At 47.2% G+C, this 14,089-nt stretch overlaps 2 protein-coding genes across 2 annotated transcripts in view; one reads left to right on the forward strand and one right to left on the reverse strand.

The window, feature by feature from the left end:
- TNN (tenascin N) overlaps positions 1 to 6,179 on the forward strand; it is a gene marked incomplete at its 5' end in the record, with an annotated part of 47,844 nt that extends 41,665 nt beyond the window's left edge. The window contains one exon of the mRNA XM_038758592.1: positions 6,130 to 6,179. The remainder of the gene's footprint in view (positions 1 to 6,129) is intronic.
- Positions 6,180 to 12,149: 5,970 nt separating this feature from the next.
- Positions 12,150 to 12,987, reverse strand: KIAA0040 (KIAA0040 ortholog). Its single transcript, XM_038758126.1, has one exon. It carries the CDS (start codon positions 12,922 to 12,924, stop codon positions 12,628 to 12,630), a length of 297 nt encoding a protein of 98 aa, XP_038614054.1. The 5' UTR covers positions 12,925 to 12,987; the 3' UTR covers positions 12,150 to 12,627.
- Between the last annotated feature and the right edge of the window lie 1,102 nt (positions 12,988 to 14,089).

A 14,089-nucleotide genomic window follows, 5' to 3' on the forward strand; every position in this document is an offset into this window, starting at 1 on the left:
CCCACTGCCATAGAGGTGGTGCAGCAGATGGCAGAGTATAGGTTCAGGATTGTGATTCATTTTCCGCTTGCATGAAAATTCTTTCTTGCCCACAGTCTGATTTCTTTAGACTCAAATCAAATCTTTTCAGGCCTGAGCCAAGGACAGTTTGCAGGGAGATCTTAAGCTTCCTAGTCCAGGCTCCCCTCAGCTCATTCCCTTCAGCCCCCCTGTGCCTCTTTGGTTCCATGATCCGTCCAGCACCACCTCGGAGGCAGATATCTGGGAGGTAACTCTCCCTCCAGCAAATGTGAGGAGGGGGCTCATTTCTGGAGCAGTTGCAGAGGTTGATTGAGAGTGACGGGAAAACCGGAGACTGTCCTCTTTGCCTCTGGACCAGTTTGGGGAGATCAAACAGCTCAAGACACCCCACCCCACCCCTCCATTCACCAACAGCAGCACTCCATCGAGGCCGGCTGAGAAGGAGACCGGCTGGGGACACGCAGGATGGGCCCGTTGTCAAGATGGCCAGTTGCCATCCTCACAGTGGAAGTGGAGGCAGAGGGAATCCTCGGTTGACCTTCATGGGGGCTGCAGAGGGGTGAAGGAGGATGACAGGGAGCACAGCTAGACCCAGAGAAACTTGTTCTCACTGAGAATAACCCAGCCTTTGTTCTTTGTCCCTTGAATCATCATCATCAATCGTATTGAGCGCTTACTGTGTGCAGAGCACTGTACTAAGCGCTTGGGAAGTACAAATTGGCAACATATAGAGACAGTCCCTACCCAAAAGTGGGCTCACAGTCTAAAATCATTTAGATTGAATCATTTTTGTAACAATTTAAAGATGGCAGGTCTTAAATTCTGACCCTGAGAAGGCACAGAACTGATACTGTCCCCATGGGTTGGACTGACTTCAGTGGAGCAGCCTTGAAAGGGGTAGGAAGCTGGGCGGGAATGATTGATTGCCCTCTTATAAAATATAGATGCCATTTGTCTGGATTAAAAATAAGTAGAATGAGATGAAATGAAATAAGAAGCAGCGTGGCTCATGAAAGAGCATTGGCTTTGGAGTCAGAGATCATGGGTTCAAACCGCGCCTCCATCAATCGTCTGCTGTGTGACTTTGGGCAAGTCACTTAACTTCTCTGTGCCTCAGGTACCTCATCTGTAAAATGAGGATTAAGACTGTGAGCCCCCCCGTAGGACAACCTGATCACCTTGTAACCTCCCCTGCGCTTAGAACATTGCTTTGCCCATGGTAAGCGCTTAATAAATGCCATCATTATTATTATTAGTAAGCGCCCAATAAATGCCATTGATTGATTGCTTAAACACCAGTAGCTAAGAAGGGAAAGTTATGTCCTACCACCAATAGGGACCTGAACGTGAGTTATTTGTGAAGGAAGCAGCCTGGCCTAGTGGAAAGAGTCTGGGTTTGAGAGTCAGAGGACCCGAGTGCTAATCCCAGCACTGCCACTTTACCTGATGTGTGACCTTGGACCAGTCACTTAACTTTTCTGTGCCTCCATTTCCTCAACTGTAAAGGTTCTTCCTCTCCCTTATACTGTGAGCCCTGTGGGACAGGGGCTGTGTCTGAACTGATTATCTTCTGTCTACCCCAGGGACGTTTTTTTTTTTTTTAATTCCTTCTGTCTCCATCACACCAAGCTCCAGGCTTAAGTCACTGCAGGAGGTAGAGGCTGGAAATGCAGTACCAAAAGGGGTCTCCATAGCAACAGTGGAAGGTCAACAGCCAAGGCCAAAAATCCCCGAGGTGGGCCCCTCCACCCCCAACCCCTACCCCACCTTGTCCCTAGTAGCATCTCCCATTAGGTACGAGCCTCCTCACTCTAAGAGTCCACTTCCATCTCCTTCCCTGCTTCCCTCCCTCATCACCCCCTACTCTTCAGTACATCACTTTTCCTTTGCTTTCAGATTCCATAATCCCATTCCCTGCATTTTTTTATTTTCCCTGCCTAAGCCCCGCTTCCCTTGTTTATTAATAATAATGATGATAATGATAATAATGGCATTTATTAAACACTTACTATGTGCCAGACATTGATTGTACTAAGCATTTAAGCCCCACCTCAGATCTCAGTACTGCAGAGTAAAGTAGCAGGGAAATACTTGCTTCCTATAAAATTGCCTAGAAATTGCCTTCCCAATGGGGTCCTCTTCAAAACTACCAACAAGACCTTAAAACAACAAAGCAAGAAATCAAAACCAAATAAAAAAACCAAACTTAGAAGTTGGTCCATTTTCCCTTGTAAGTTGTTTGTAATGCCATAAACTTTTATGAAAAGTGGTTTTTTTAAAAATATCAGGCCACTTTAGGTTGCAAAGAGATTGCAAGCTCCTAATACACTGTGGAACCTCAAATAACACATACCACTTTGATCTGCTTATCTTTCCTCTCCTTCCCACTCTATTTTCACCCCTCCACCCCATGATATAAATATAATTTACAACAGCCCCAGCTACAGCTTTCTTGAGAAATTGGAGGTATGTTATTTGTGTATCAATCAATCAAAAAATGGTATTGAGCACTTACTGTGTGCAGAGCACTTTACTAAACACTCGGGAGAGTACACTATAACAGAGTTGGTAGATATATTCCCTGCCCACAGGAGATTACAGTCTAGAGGAGGAGAGAGATGTTTAAATTACAGATAGGTACATACGTGCTGTGGGGCTGAGGGTGGATGAATATCAAGTACTTAAAGGATACAGATCCAAGTGTGTAGGTGATGCAGAAGTTAGAGGAGGTAGGGGAAATGAGGGATTATCTGGGAAGGCCTCTTAGGGAAGATATGATTTTTAGTAGGGATTTGAAGGTGAGGGGAAAGAGAGAGAGATGTAAATACTAGGAAGTTTCATCATCATCTCCAGCACCACTCTCCTTATTTATCGCCATTATAGGTTGAGATTCTTAGCATCCACCTGCCAGGGCTTTTCAGAGGAAGCTGAGCATCAGTATATAGCTGGGGTTTAACTAACATCCAACAGGACAACCCAGCTCTATTCCTGAAATAGAAAGATTAAGCCTTGGGGAACTGGCTAAAGCTTTATCATGCTGCTTGTGAGTTGCACCTTCCCACCTTAGCTAAGGGATGGGCATTTGACCCTGACCTATGCAGTGTTGTTGTGGACCCATTCACTACTGCCGGTGCTGGGTTTCCCAGAAGGGTGGCCACTTTTGTTTTCCCGAGAATGTCCTGGTTTAGGAAAAAGAAATCTTGGAAGCTTGCTCCATTGTATTAAGTGTCCTAGACAGGCAACGGACCCTGCCTTGAGTTTTCTGATACCACTTGCCCCAGGGTTTTTTTTTTGTGGCATTTGTTAAGCACATAGCATGTGCCCAGCACCATACTAAGAGCTAGAGTAGATACAAGGTTGCTAGGCTGGGCACAGTCCCTGTCCCACATAGGGCTCAGAGTCTTAATCCCCATTTTACAGATGAAGTAACTGAAGCACAGAGAAGTGAAGTGATTTGCCCAAGGTCACACACAACAGACAAGTAGCGGAGCCAGGATTAGAACCCAGATCCTTCCGACTCACAGACCTGTGCTCTTTCTACTAGGCCAAGCCACTGTTCTCTCCACTAGACCAAGCTGCTTCTCCGCACGGCACCGATTTCCCCAAAGGTGATTATCCATCCTACTTTGCTAGAATTTCTTTAATGCTGAAGGGGGTAGTCATACACGGACCCCGAGAGTGGACACTGATTTGAACTAGGGGAAATAATAATAATAACATTTGCAGATCAAAGGGTAAAATGGAGGATTCCCACTTACAAGAGAAGTTAGACTGAGACCTCCAGGGAAACCCATTGAGAAATGCCTCAGAATATTTCCCAAGTTTTTCATTTTACAGATGAGGTAACTGAGGCACGGAGAAGTTAAGCGACTTGCCCAAGGTCACACAGCAGACAAATGGTGGAACTGGGATTAGAACACAGGTCTTTCTGACTCCCAGGTTCACGCTGCCTACTGTACTTGGTGATTACTTCCTCACCAATGGAGTAATAATAATAAAGGCATGGCATTTGTTAAGCTCTTTACTATGTGCCAAGCACTGTTCCTAAGCACTGGAGTAGAACAGGGGTGCCCAGTAGACCCAGTCTTGTTTAATTTATACTGTGCACTAAGATTGTAGGTGCCAAAAAAGGGGCCTGGCTATTGTCATTAACATACATTCTACTTCTCTGGGAAACTTTTCCAACTTAAGGTTTGAGCATCATCAGAAAAAGCAGTGTGGTCTAGTGGCTAGATCCCAGGCCTAGTTGTCAGAAGGACCTGGATTCTAATCCCAGCTCCACCACTTGTCTGCTGCGTGACCTTCGGCAAGTCACTTTACTTCTCTGTGCCTCAGTTACCTCATCTGTAAAATGGGGATGAAGACAGTGAGCCCCATGGGAGACATGGAACGTGTCCAACCTGATTATCTTGTATCTACCCCAATGCTTATAACAGTGCCTGGCACATATTAAGCACTTAACAAATACCATTTTTTAAAAAAAGGCTTACAGCCTTATGGCTTAGAAACAGTCTAGAATTGCCCTATATAGATGACTGCACTCTAAGAGCACACACCCAAGATGAGGTGGAGATAAGGGGAACCACTGAAGTCAGCCTGAAACTGTAGCCTGATGATGACTCTGAAGAAAACTGAGGTAATGTATCAGCTGACACCAAGGAAACCTTCCATAACACCCAGAGGTCTTCACTGGAAACTGAATGCTGCCACAGAATTTAGTTAAGTAAGTAGAACACTCACCAATGATGCAATGCTAGAATGAAGTAGAAAACCGATCATGAAAAACAGCACATTTTGGGGGAGGCTGTTAGAAAAAAAAATGACAGCAGTGTGACATCAAAGTTCAGACCAAACGGAAAGGTTACCCAGCTGTAGTGTCGTCCAGTTTCCTCATTGGCAGGGAGACAGGACCACTGCAATGAATCAATCATATTTATCGGGTGCTTACTGTGATCAGAGAACTGTGCTAAGCGCTTGAGGGAGTACAATATGACAATGTTGGTGGACACATTCCCTGTCCACAGTAAGCTTACAGTCTAGAGGGGGACTAATAAGTGCCACCTGTGGCTCCTTGGGCAGTTCCATCAGCATCGGTTATTGGCTGTAGTCCACAACAAGGGGCAAGACAAGATCACAAACAATAAAAGCTTGCAAAGGAGTCTGTCACTAGCCGTGAGCTATGCTCTACTCAACACAATTGACTGAATGGAACAAGGGGTGACAGTTGGGTATCCAGACAGCTGTGGCTTGGTAAGGTGATTGGACCTGGGTTCTAATACTGACTCGGCCACTTGCTTACTGTGTAGCCTTGGGCAAGTCACCGAACGTCTTTGCCCCAGTTTCCTCATCTGTAAAATGGAGATGAAATATCTGTCCTCCCTCCCCGCTAGCCCTTGGGGGACGGGGTCTGTGTCTCATCTATTTACCTTGTATTAGTACAGTGCTTGGCATATAGAAGTGCTTAACAAATACCACAGTTATTACTATCATTCTTACAAGGGGGGGACCAAGAAAACAAGGTCCAGGGGTGCAAAGCCTCAGGCAATATAGCAATTCACATGAGCATAGCACATAGCAATCAAGAAAGGGGTGATTTTTGAGGAGAAATTTCTAGAGTTTCAAGAGACAGGAAAAAGCAAAAATAGTTCCAGGTACTGCAAACCCAGAAGCGTAACAAAGGACGGCCTTGGTTTATACAGTGTGGTAAGGTCTGTGGGGGGCTTAATGTTTTTTTTTCAATCACACACACCCCCATAGGTTAAATATACTGTCAGTGGTGTCACCCTCGAACATGAAGGAGAGCTATATTTATACATATACATATATATCTTGCCTGCAGTCCACTACTTAAACTGGCCACACTGATCTGAGGGCAGGGTCTGACTCAATTCTAGAAGAAATAAACTTTGAGGCTAATTCTTGGTGACCTCCGCCTCCCCACTTTTCTCTATTCCTCCTCCTCTTATCCCCCTGCTTTTCCTCCTTCTCGCCCCATTTCTCAAAGAGGATAGTCAAATAGGCAAACTAAGGGTCTTTGATAACTGTGGACATTTTACAAAATGCCGCTTACAGCCATGGGTCTTTACTTGACTCTGTCCTGACTCTTAGAGGGTAAATTCCAGAGGAACCAGGAATATCTATTTCTGAAAGCCGTGAAGAGGAACCAAGACACCATGGGTGCTTACATCAGAATCAATCCTAACAGCCGGAGCAGCAGCAGCAGCAGCAATTGTAAGTTGGGTGATACACATTAATCAGGTCCAGGGACCGAGTGTTTTGTGAGAATGCAACTGGTCTAAGGTGAGGCTGGCACCACTTTCCTATATTCCTTACCTGTAGGGCTGATCTTCATGCACAAAAATGCAGCCCACTCCCTGTTGCCCTGGGTCAGGCCTAGGGAAAGAATAACTAGGTCAATCCTAGCCTCTTGGAAATGTTTAAGCTACCCCACTTCCAACGATGGTCAGTTGGTCTGAACCAAGAGCTTCACACAGTATGGGGTCACTGATCACCCGGGGAGCCCAAGGGCCCACTCAAGAAGGGTCTGTTTCCCCTGTGAATCTAGCCTTTCCTTTGCCATCAACCATTACTGAGCCCCTTCAAACCTTCTTTAAGGCCATTTGATACGAACCTAACACCTAGGCCCTTAATAATGTTGGTATTTGTTAAGCGCGTACTATGTGCAAAGCACTGTTCTAAGCGCGGGGGTGGGGGGGGGGACACAAGGAGATGAGGTTGTCTCGTGTGGGGCCCACAGTCTTAATCCCCATTTTACAGTTGAGGGAACTGAGGCACAGAGAAGTGAAGTGACTTGCCCAAGGTCACACAGCAGACATGTGGGGGAGGTGGGATTGTGTGACACTGAGCAGCAAGAGGCAAGGTGGCATCCCAAGCACTGAGAGAGCAGTCAGAAAACCACCATGGAGGCAGTGGTCTTCACCTCCATTTGAAGGGGCTTCTCAGCCCACCCCTCTCAGTCGGAGACAGAGAGCTGGAAGTGGTCGCCCTCTTTCTTTTTGCCCTTCCCAGTCCTTCCCCCGAGCCCGCCACAATGGGGCAGGGCTTTTATGGTCCTGGCTGGAGAGAAAATATAAAGTGTGGAATCAGCTCACACTCCAGTAGTTCCACTCCTTAAGCTGCCTCATCCCCAGCTGGACCAGGGACACTAATATCTCCTGGGTTCAGTCCCAGTGTGGGCAGTTTAAGTTCCAAAACTATCACAGTGGCAGGAACTCCCCCTGCTTCATTCCAGCACAGGGCCACAAAGTGGCCACCAATACCAGGTCACCTAATTACTAGCCCCTGCCCAGAGTGGAGGCCTAGCCCCATTTAAGAGTTTCAGGGCCGCCAAATTATTCCATCTTGTAATGCAAACACCCAACCCCCGGGGGATTAAGCCAAGACCCTCAAATATTTCCCTTTTGGTCAAAATTAGATGGGTAGATATCTGAGCCAAGCCGACCTAAAATTTGGCAGTTGGGGCGATCGCTTTCTCAACCCTCAATCAGATATGAATTTCCACTAATACCGCGATAGTTTGCTCCTCTCCCTGTCTTTTTTTTTCTTATGTAATATGTTTGATTGACCTCACTGAAAGGTTGGCTGCCGGGAATTGTCAATATTTCATTCTGCAGCTGGTCTTTTGGAGAATTTCCTTTTCTGCATCAAACCTGTTGCAAGCCATGATAGACACAGGTCACCGGGGTCAGGGCTCAACCAGGCCAGACAGGGCTTGAGCCATAGAAAGGGCCAGGCCTTCACTGTAATCCACAGACAGGCTCAAAGGATTGGCGTCGTCTCTGTGCTCTGTGGCAAAAGTGAAAGGCTTATTTTTAGAGACAAGTAGATGATTGAGAGTCCCTGGTTATTATAATGCTGGTACAAATACCATCATTATTATTAATCAATCAATGGTATTTATTGAGCATTTAGTGCAAGCAGGGCAATGTACTAAGTGCTTGGGAGAGTACAACAGAGTTGGTAGAAATATTCCCTGCCTATAAGGAGGGGATTAAGTATTCAGCATTTATTATGTGCCAAACACCACACTAAACACAGTCCTGTCCTGTCCCACGCGGAACTCATAGTCTAAAAAGAAAGGAGAGAAGATATTTTAATCCTTCATTTCACATAAAAGGAAACAGAGATGTTAAGTGGATTTCCCTAGGTCACATAGCAGGCTAACCACTAAAATCTGCCCTTTCCTCTCCAATCATTCAATCATATTTATTGAGTGCTTACTGTGTGTAGAGTAAGCACACTGCTTACTCCATCCAAACTGCCATCATGTTAATCCAATCACTTATCCTACCTCTGCTTGATTACTGTATCAGACTCCTTGCTGACCTCCCCAGACCCTTGCTCACTCTCCTGTCTCTCCTCACTTCAGTTCATATTTCACCCTGCTGCCCGGATCATTCTTTTACAAAAACATTCAGACCGTGTTTCTTCATTCCTCAAAAACCTCCTCCCCTCTCAGGGTCGCACCTGGGGAGTTTCCAGTACTCTATCCGTCTTTACTACGGGAAAGAGAGTCAAGCAGAGGCATATCCATTCCAATCCTAGCTTGGGCAGTGGCTAACGAGTGGAAGGCAATCTGCTACAAGTCAAAACTCCCTTGTGCTGGGCAGCAGCGGCACGGGAGAGAGGCGAGGGCGGAGACTCGCATTTCCTGCGTGGAAAGAGGCAATGGTAAACCACTTCCGTATTTTTACTAAGAAAACTCTATGAATACACTACCGGAATGATTGCTGATGGAGGTGGGGTGTTCTGGGAAAGATGTGTCTATGGTGTTGCTATGGATCAGAGATGACTCAAAAGCATAAGACAAGAAGCTCCATTCATTCGTTCATTCAATCGTATTTATTGAGTGCTTACTGTGTGCAGATCACTGTACTAACAACCTCCAGTGGTTACCTATCCACCAGAACATGAAATAGAAACTCTTCACCATTAGCTTTAGAGACCTCAATCATCTTGTCCTCTCCTATACAACCCAGCCCGCATCTGTACCTCCATCTCCATCTAAGCGCTCAATAAATAAGATTGACTGGTTTCCAGAGGGGAAACCAGGACTAGAACCTGGATCTCCTGATTCCAAGTTCTGAGTCCTTTCCACTAGACTAGTCCAGACAGACCTCCCAGTGCGGTCATGTTATGGTTAGGGCGGCATAAACTTAATCGATTTGAGGCCAGCAAGGCCAAAGATCTGGTCAGGGAGCAGCATGATACATGAGCCAACTCCTTCCAGCAATCAGTTGCCATGGTATCCATGCCATTGTGATGGGGTCCCCTTCTCTAAGGTAATCCATTCTTCCAGGTCCTCTCTGGCCCCGATGTCTGGCCACCGGCATCCCTGAATTCTCCCGGTAACCCATGGCAGAGTGAATTTGAGATTGGGGGAGGTGAGAGGGATAGAAGAGGCACTAAACAGACCAGGGAAGTGGACTTGGAGGGCACAATGATGTGGCCAGCTGGTCATCATGTGGAGATGACAGGGCAATAAGCTGCCAGCACAGCCAGGACTTCTTCATTCTTCGGTGACGTGGTATTGAAGGTGGCTTTCCTCCTCCCCCTTTCTGAGGTAGCAGGGCAGTTTGGTGGTATCCAGGAGCCAAAGGGCCATGAGGATCCATTTCAAGATGGCTTACTGGGCCTGCAAACTTGACTGTGGCTGTTTCCAAAATACTATCCTGTTTGACATTAAAACTGTCACTTTAGAACAATCAAAATCTCAGTTAATCCCACCTTTGCTCATGGAAAGGAGCAGAGACAGTGTAGCCTGCCCAGCTTCCCGGAGTAATCGGTCCCGGCAGGCTGGATACTGAATAGCGAGACAAGATTTCTGGGCTGGTATCCCAATTAATTCCCTGCCTCACCTTGAGCAATTCATTAACCTCATTGAGCCTGAGATTCCAAGATACAGGTGGCCAAATGAACCTTCCCTCCCTCAGATGCTACTGACCAGATAGCATCCCCTCCCGCGCCTTGTTAGTGCCAACGTCCCCTGAGAGCGGGAAGATCAAGGCACGGATCAAGGGGCTTTGGAGAACAGGGAAACTCTGGGGCAGAAATGCTAGCAGACTCAGTGTACCCACCTCTGTAAATGGGCATCCTTGATGTGAGTGGGACCGGGTCATCTGGGTTTCCTGTCAAATGGCTGACAGATGTGCCATGGCCACTAACGCAGGCAAAATCCTGCATGGTGAATGACACAAGGTAGCAACAACTGGGCCACTATCACAACCGTCTGAACCGACGGAGAGAAAGCAACACGTAACCTAAGTGTGCTGGGCCCTTTCCTTCTAAATAAAGAATGCAGGGAACTGAGACTCAAACACACCAAATGACTGGCACAGTTAGGACAGTGAAGCAAAGAGCCAGCCACCATCGTACAGTAATAATAATAATAAGGATGATGATGGTATTTGTTAAGTGCTTATTATGCGTCAAGCACTGTTCTAAGTGCTGGGGTACATACAAGCTAATCAGGTTGGATGCAGTCCTTGTCTCACCTGAGGACTCGCAGAATTATTATTAGTATTATTGGTCCCCATTTCACAGATGAGGTAACTAAGGCACAAAGAAGTGAAGTGACTTACCCAAGGTCACACAGCAGGCAAGTTGCAGAGCTGGGATTAGAACCCAGGTCCTTCTGACTCCCATGCCGGTGCTCTACCCACTAGGCCATTTTGCATCCCAAACCCAACAGTCCTCGCTGGTGCAAGCTTCCCCTTGGACCTACCTGTTAGTCCCTGTCCTAAGCCACCAACTCAACGTGTTAGTTTGGGGTACTTCCTGAGGAAACTGCGAATGTGTGTTCCAGCTTTCTATCTGTGTGTGACTGCTCATAGCCAAGGGTACGTTCTACCTCCCGCAGTTGTCGGTCTGTGTACGTGCGATCATAATATCCAACTGAGTTTGCAAGAGTGCTCCACTGGCTATAAGCACCTTCACGTGCACATCAGCTTGTATTATTGTACATTTTTGTTCTCCTTGGTGCAAATGTACTAACAGAACTCAGCTCTGCATGTATTTGGGACTGGTCTGGCTCCCAAATCATTCCAGGAAAATGTGGATCGGGGTCCCAGAGAGCAGCTCAGAGCTAGGCAGGAGAGAGACCAGCAGAGGGAATAATAATACTAATGATAACATTTGTTAAGCGCTTTCTATGTGGAAAGCACTGTTCTAAGCGCTGGGGAGGACACAAGGTGATCAGGTTGTCCCACATGGGGCTCACAGTCTTAATCCCCATTTTACAGATGAGGTACCTGGGGCACAGAGAAGTTAAGTGACTTGCCCGAAGTCACACAGCTGACAAGCGGCGGAGCCGCGATTTGAACCCGTGACCTCTGACTCCCAAGCCCGTGATCTTTCCACTGAGCCACGCCGCTTCTCCAAAGTACAGGAAGCCCAGAGCCCACCCAATGAACCCCCTCCCAGGAAACAGCCCTCCATCACCTTCATTTAGCGCACATATATTAGCGCACACGTCTTCCCCTTCAGCCATTAAAAGTACCTGTTAGAAGTTTGGTACCTCTTTCTAAGTAGGCGGGATATTAAAACCTCGTCTTTCTCTCATAGTAATTGAAATCAATTCAAGACCCATTATCTTGCATCTCTGTCCCAGGGAAGCAGCAGAACTCCTTTCCAATGGGCACGGGAACATTAGGACACGGTCTGCCGTTTGCCACTGGGCATAGTCACGCTCTCTCTTATACCATAACATCACCTCCAAACTCCCCCAGGATAATGTGCATCCCTTAATTTGTCGAAAACAAGCCCTTTTGTCATTTTTATTTGTTCAATTTTAAACTGGGCAATTCTTCAATTCTAGGCACTGCAGCCTTGTCTTCCAAAAATAAAAAAATCCTGTTCAACATATATTAGCTCAAAATACAATCTCCCACAACCCCAGTAAAACATACACTGTCCAGATCTTAAAATCTCAATACTGTACAGTGAGTCACTCTGGCTGAATTTCCTTTCCCAGCAGTTAACCTTAGGTTGGATTCAAGTAAAGCTCTCAGTTGCCTGGCCCTGAAGTGCCGCCTCAGAGTTTTTAAGGAAGATCTAGAGGAGCTGAGATCTTCTATTTGCAGAACTAGGGAAACTCTTCTAGGCTGCAAGAACATTCAGCAGGATTGGACCTGTCCCATTTCTCCGTGCTCCAGAAAATGTGCTTGTTTGTGCCTAGACGTTGGGGGTTATGCACATGGAAACATGGGCCTTCCAAAGGTCGTGAGTACATCTGTGGTCTTGTACACAGAGGGTGTACATCGCTGGCATCCGCGGCTGGAAATGTATCCGTTCGCATATGTTTGCAGCAAGACTGTACAAGTGTCTAGACAGGCAGCTCGGAGAGCACATCCACATCTGCTTGGGCACACCCAACCACGTACAAGGGCCCACTCATGCTTACACACCTATTCTCCCCAGTTTTGCACACTTGCCCATGTGCGGACCTAAGATTGAAAGTGGCAGTCTCTTCTGTTGGCCATCTTGGGTTTTAGAAAAGCCATTTCAGGAACGTCTTCCCTCCTTGGCATCAGTCGAAAGGTCCCAAGCCCATAGGGCTTGTAACAGCCTGGTCTAATATCCCTCCCGCTACACTAGCAGGGAAGGCCTCTTCTCCAGCTGGAGAAGCTTGGGTCGGGCGGAGATCCACAGGTCCTCTTCATCCTTCTTCTTCTTCTTCTTCTTCTTCTTGGTTCTTTCTGACTGGTTGCCTCCTTTGTTAGGCCTGCTGCAGCAGCAGTGGCAGCAGATGAAGAGCAGGACGAGCAAAACCACCAGTGGCAACCCCATCACCACTGCCAGACAGATGGTATTAAAGATGCCCTCCTCGTGTTTCCTGTGGATGAGGCTCCAGAGGGAGCTGAAAAAGGAGTTTATTTGCTCCATAGCAGTCTGCTAAATGGAGAAAATCCCCAACTCTGCAGTCCTTCCGGGATGCACGGGACTCTGACTTAACTCGGTAAGTTTCACCTTTAGACTCTGGATCCCTGGGAGAGATGTGCAGGAAATCCCATTGGCCAGCACCTGAGAAAACAGAAGATCCCGTGTGAGTGTTGCTTTTGCCAGGGAATTCTGTGGAAGGCTGGAGCCGGCGCTGCCTGTTCACAGCAGCGTGGCCCAGTGGAGAGAGCACAGGCGTGGAAGTCAGAAAGATCTGGGTTCTAATCCCAGCTCCGCCACTTGTCTGCTGTGTGACCTTGGGCAAGTCGCTTAATTTCTCTGTGCCTGTTCCCTCATCTGTAAAATGGGGATGAATACAGTGAGCCCCATGGTGGGACATGGACTGTGTCCAACCTAATTAGCTTGTAGCTATCCCAGCGCTTGGTTCAGTGCCTGGCACATAGTAAGTATTTAACAAATACCGTTTTTTTTATAAAAAAAAAGATGGGCTTGAAATGAACCAGCGATTCTGGTGGATATTCACATTCTATAGATTTGAGTGAGTGCCTCTGATGTGCAAAGCTCTGTACTGAGCCCTAGGAAAAATTCCAGGGGGACAGTTGGACACCATTCCTAACCTTCGGGGCTCCAATCTAAGGGAATGGGGTGTCTCATGCTAGGATGGCTTGGGCTGCTCCTCTGAGGATCAGATTGCTTAAAGGAGACTAGGAGACCCATGATCTTGGTCTCTCTGAGATCCCTTCAGAGATGGTTTTAAAGCCGACCTCTACAATACGGCAGATCTGAGGGAGGACTGTCAAGAGAGAGGGGTGAGGTGGGGAACTGAGTCTGCCACCATCCAAAACTCTTCCTCTGTCCCCCACACAGCAATCCTCAGTCGCCCCACCTGCATGCCTCTGTCCCCCCCTACACTTCATTGCCTTGGAAAAATCCCCCTGTCCCCCAATATTGTGGAGAGGAGCGAGGGCCAGGCTGACCTTCCTTCTTTTCTGCATTCCAGCACCGTCCCCAATAACTGTTTACTAGGCAAATGTTTACCTTTCAAGCGGCCCTTTGCTCCCTAAGCCCTTCAATAACCCTGGGATTTGTTATGCATTTACCCAGTGTCAAGCCCTGGGGTAGACAGGAGATCATCAGCTCAGACACAGTC

The sequence above is a fragment of the Tachyglossus aculeatus genome, chromosome 16 (assembly GCF_015852505.1).
Source record: "Tachyglossus aculeatus isolate mTacAcu1 chromosome 16, mTacAcu1.pri, whole genome shotgun sequence".
NCBI lineage: Eukaryota > Metazoa > Chordata > Mammalia > Monotremata > Tachyglossidae > Tachyglossus > Tachyglossus aculeatus.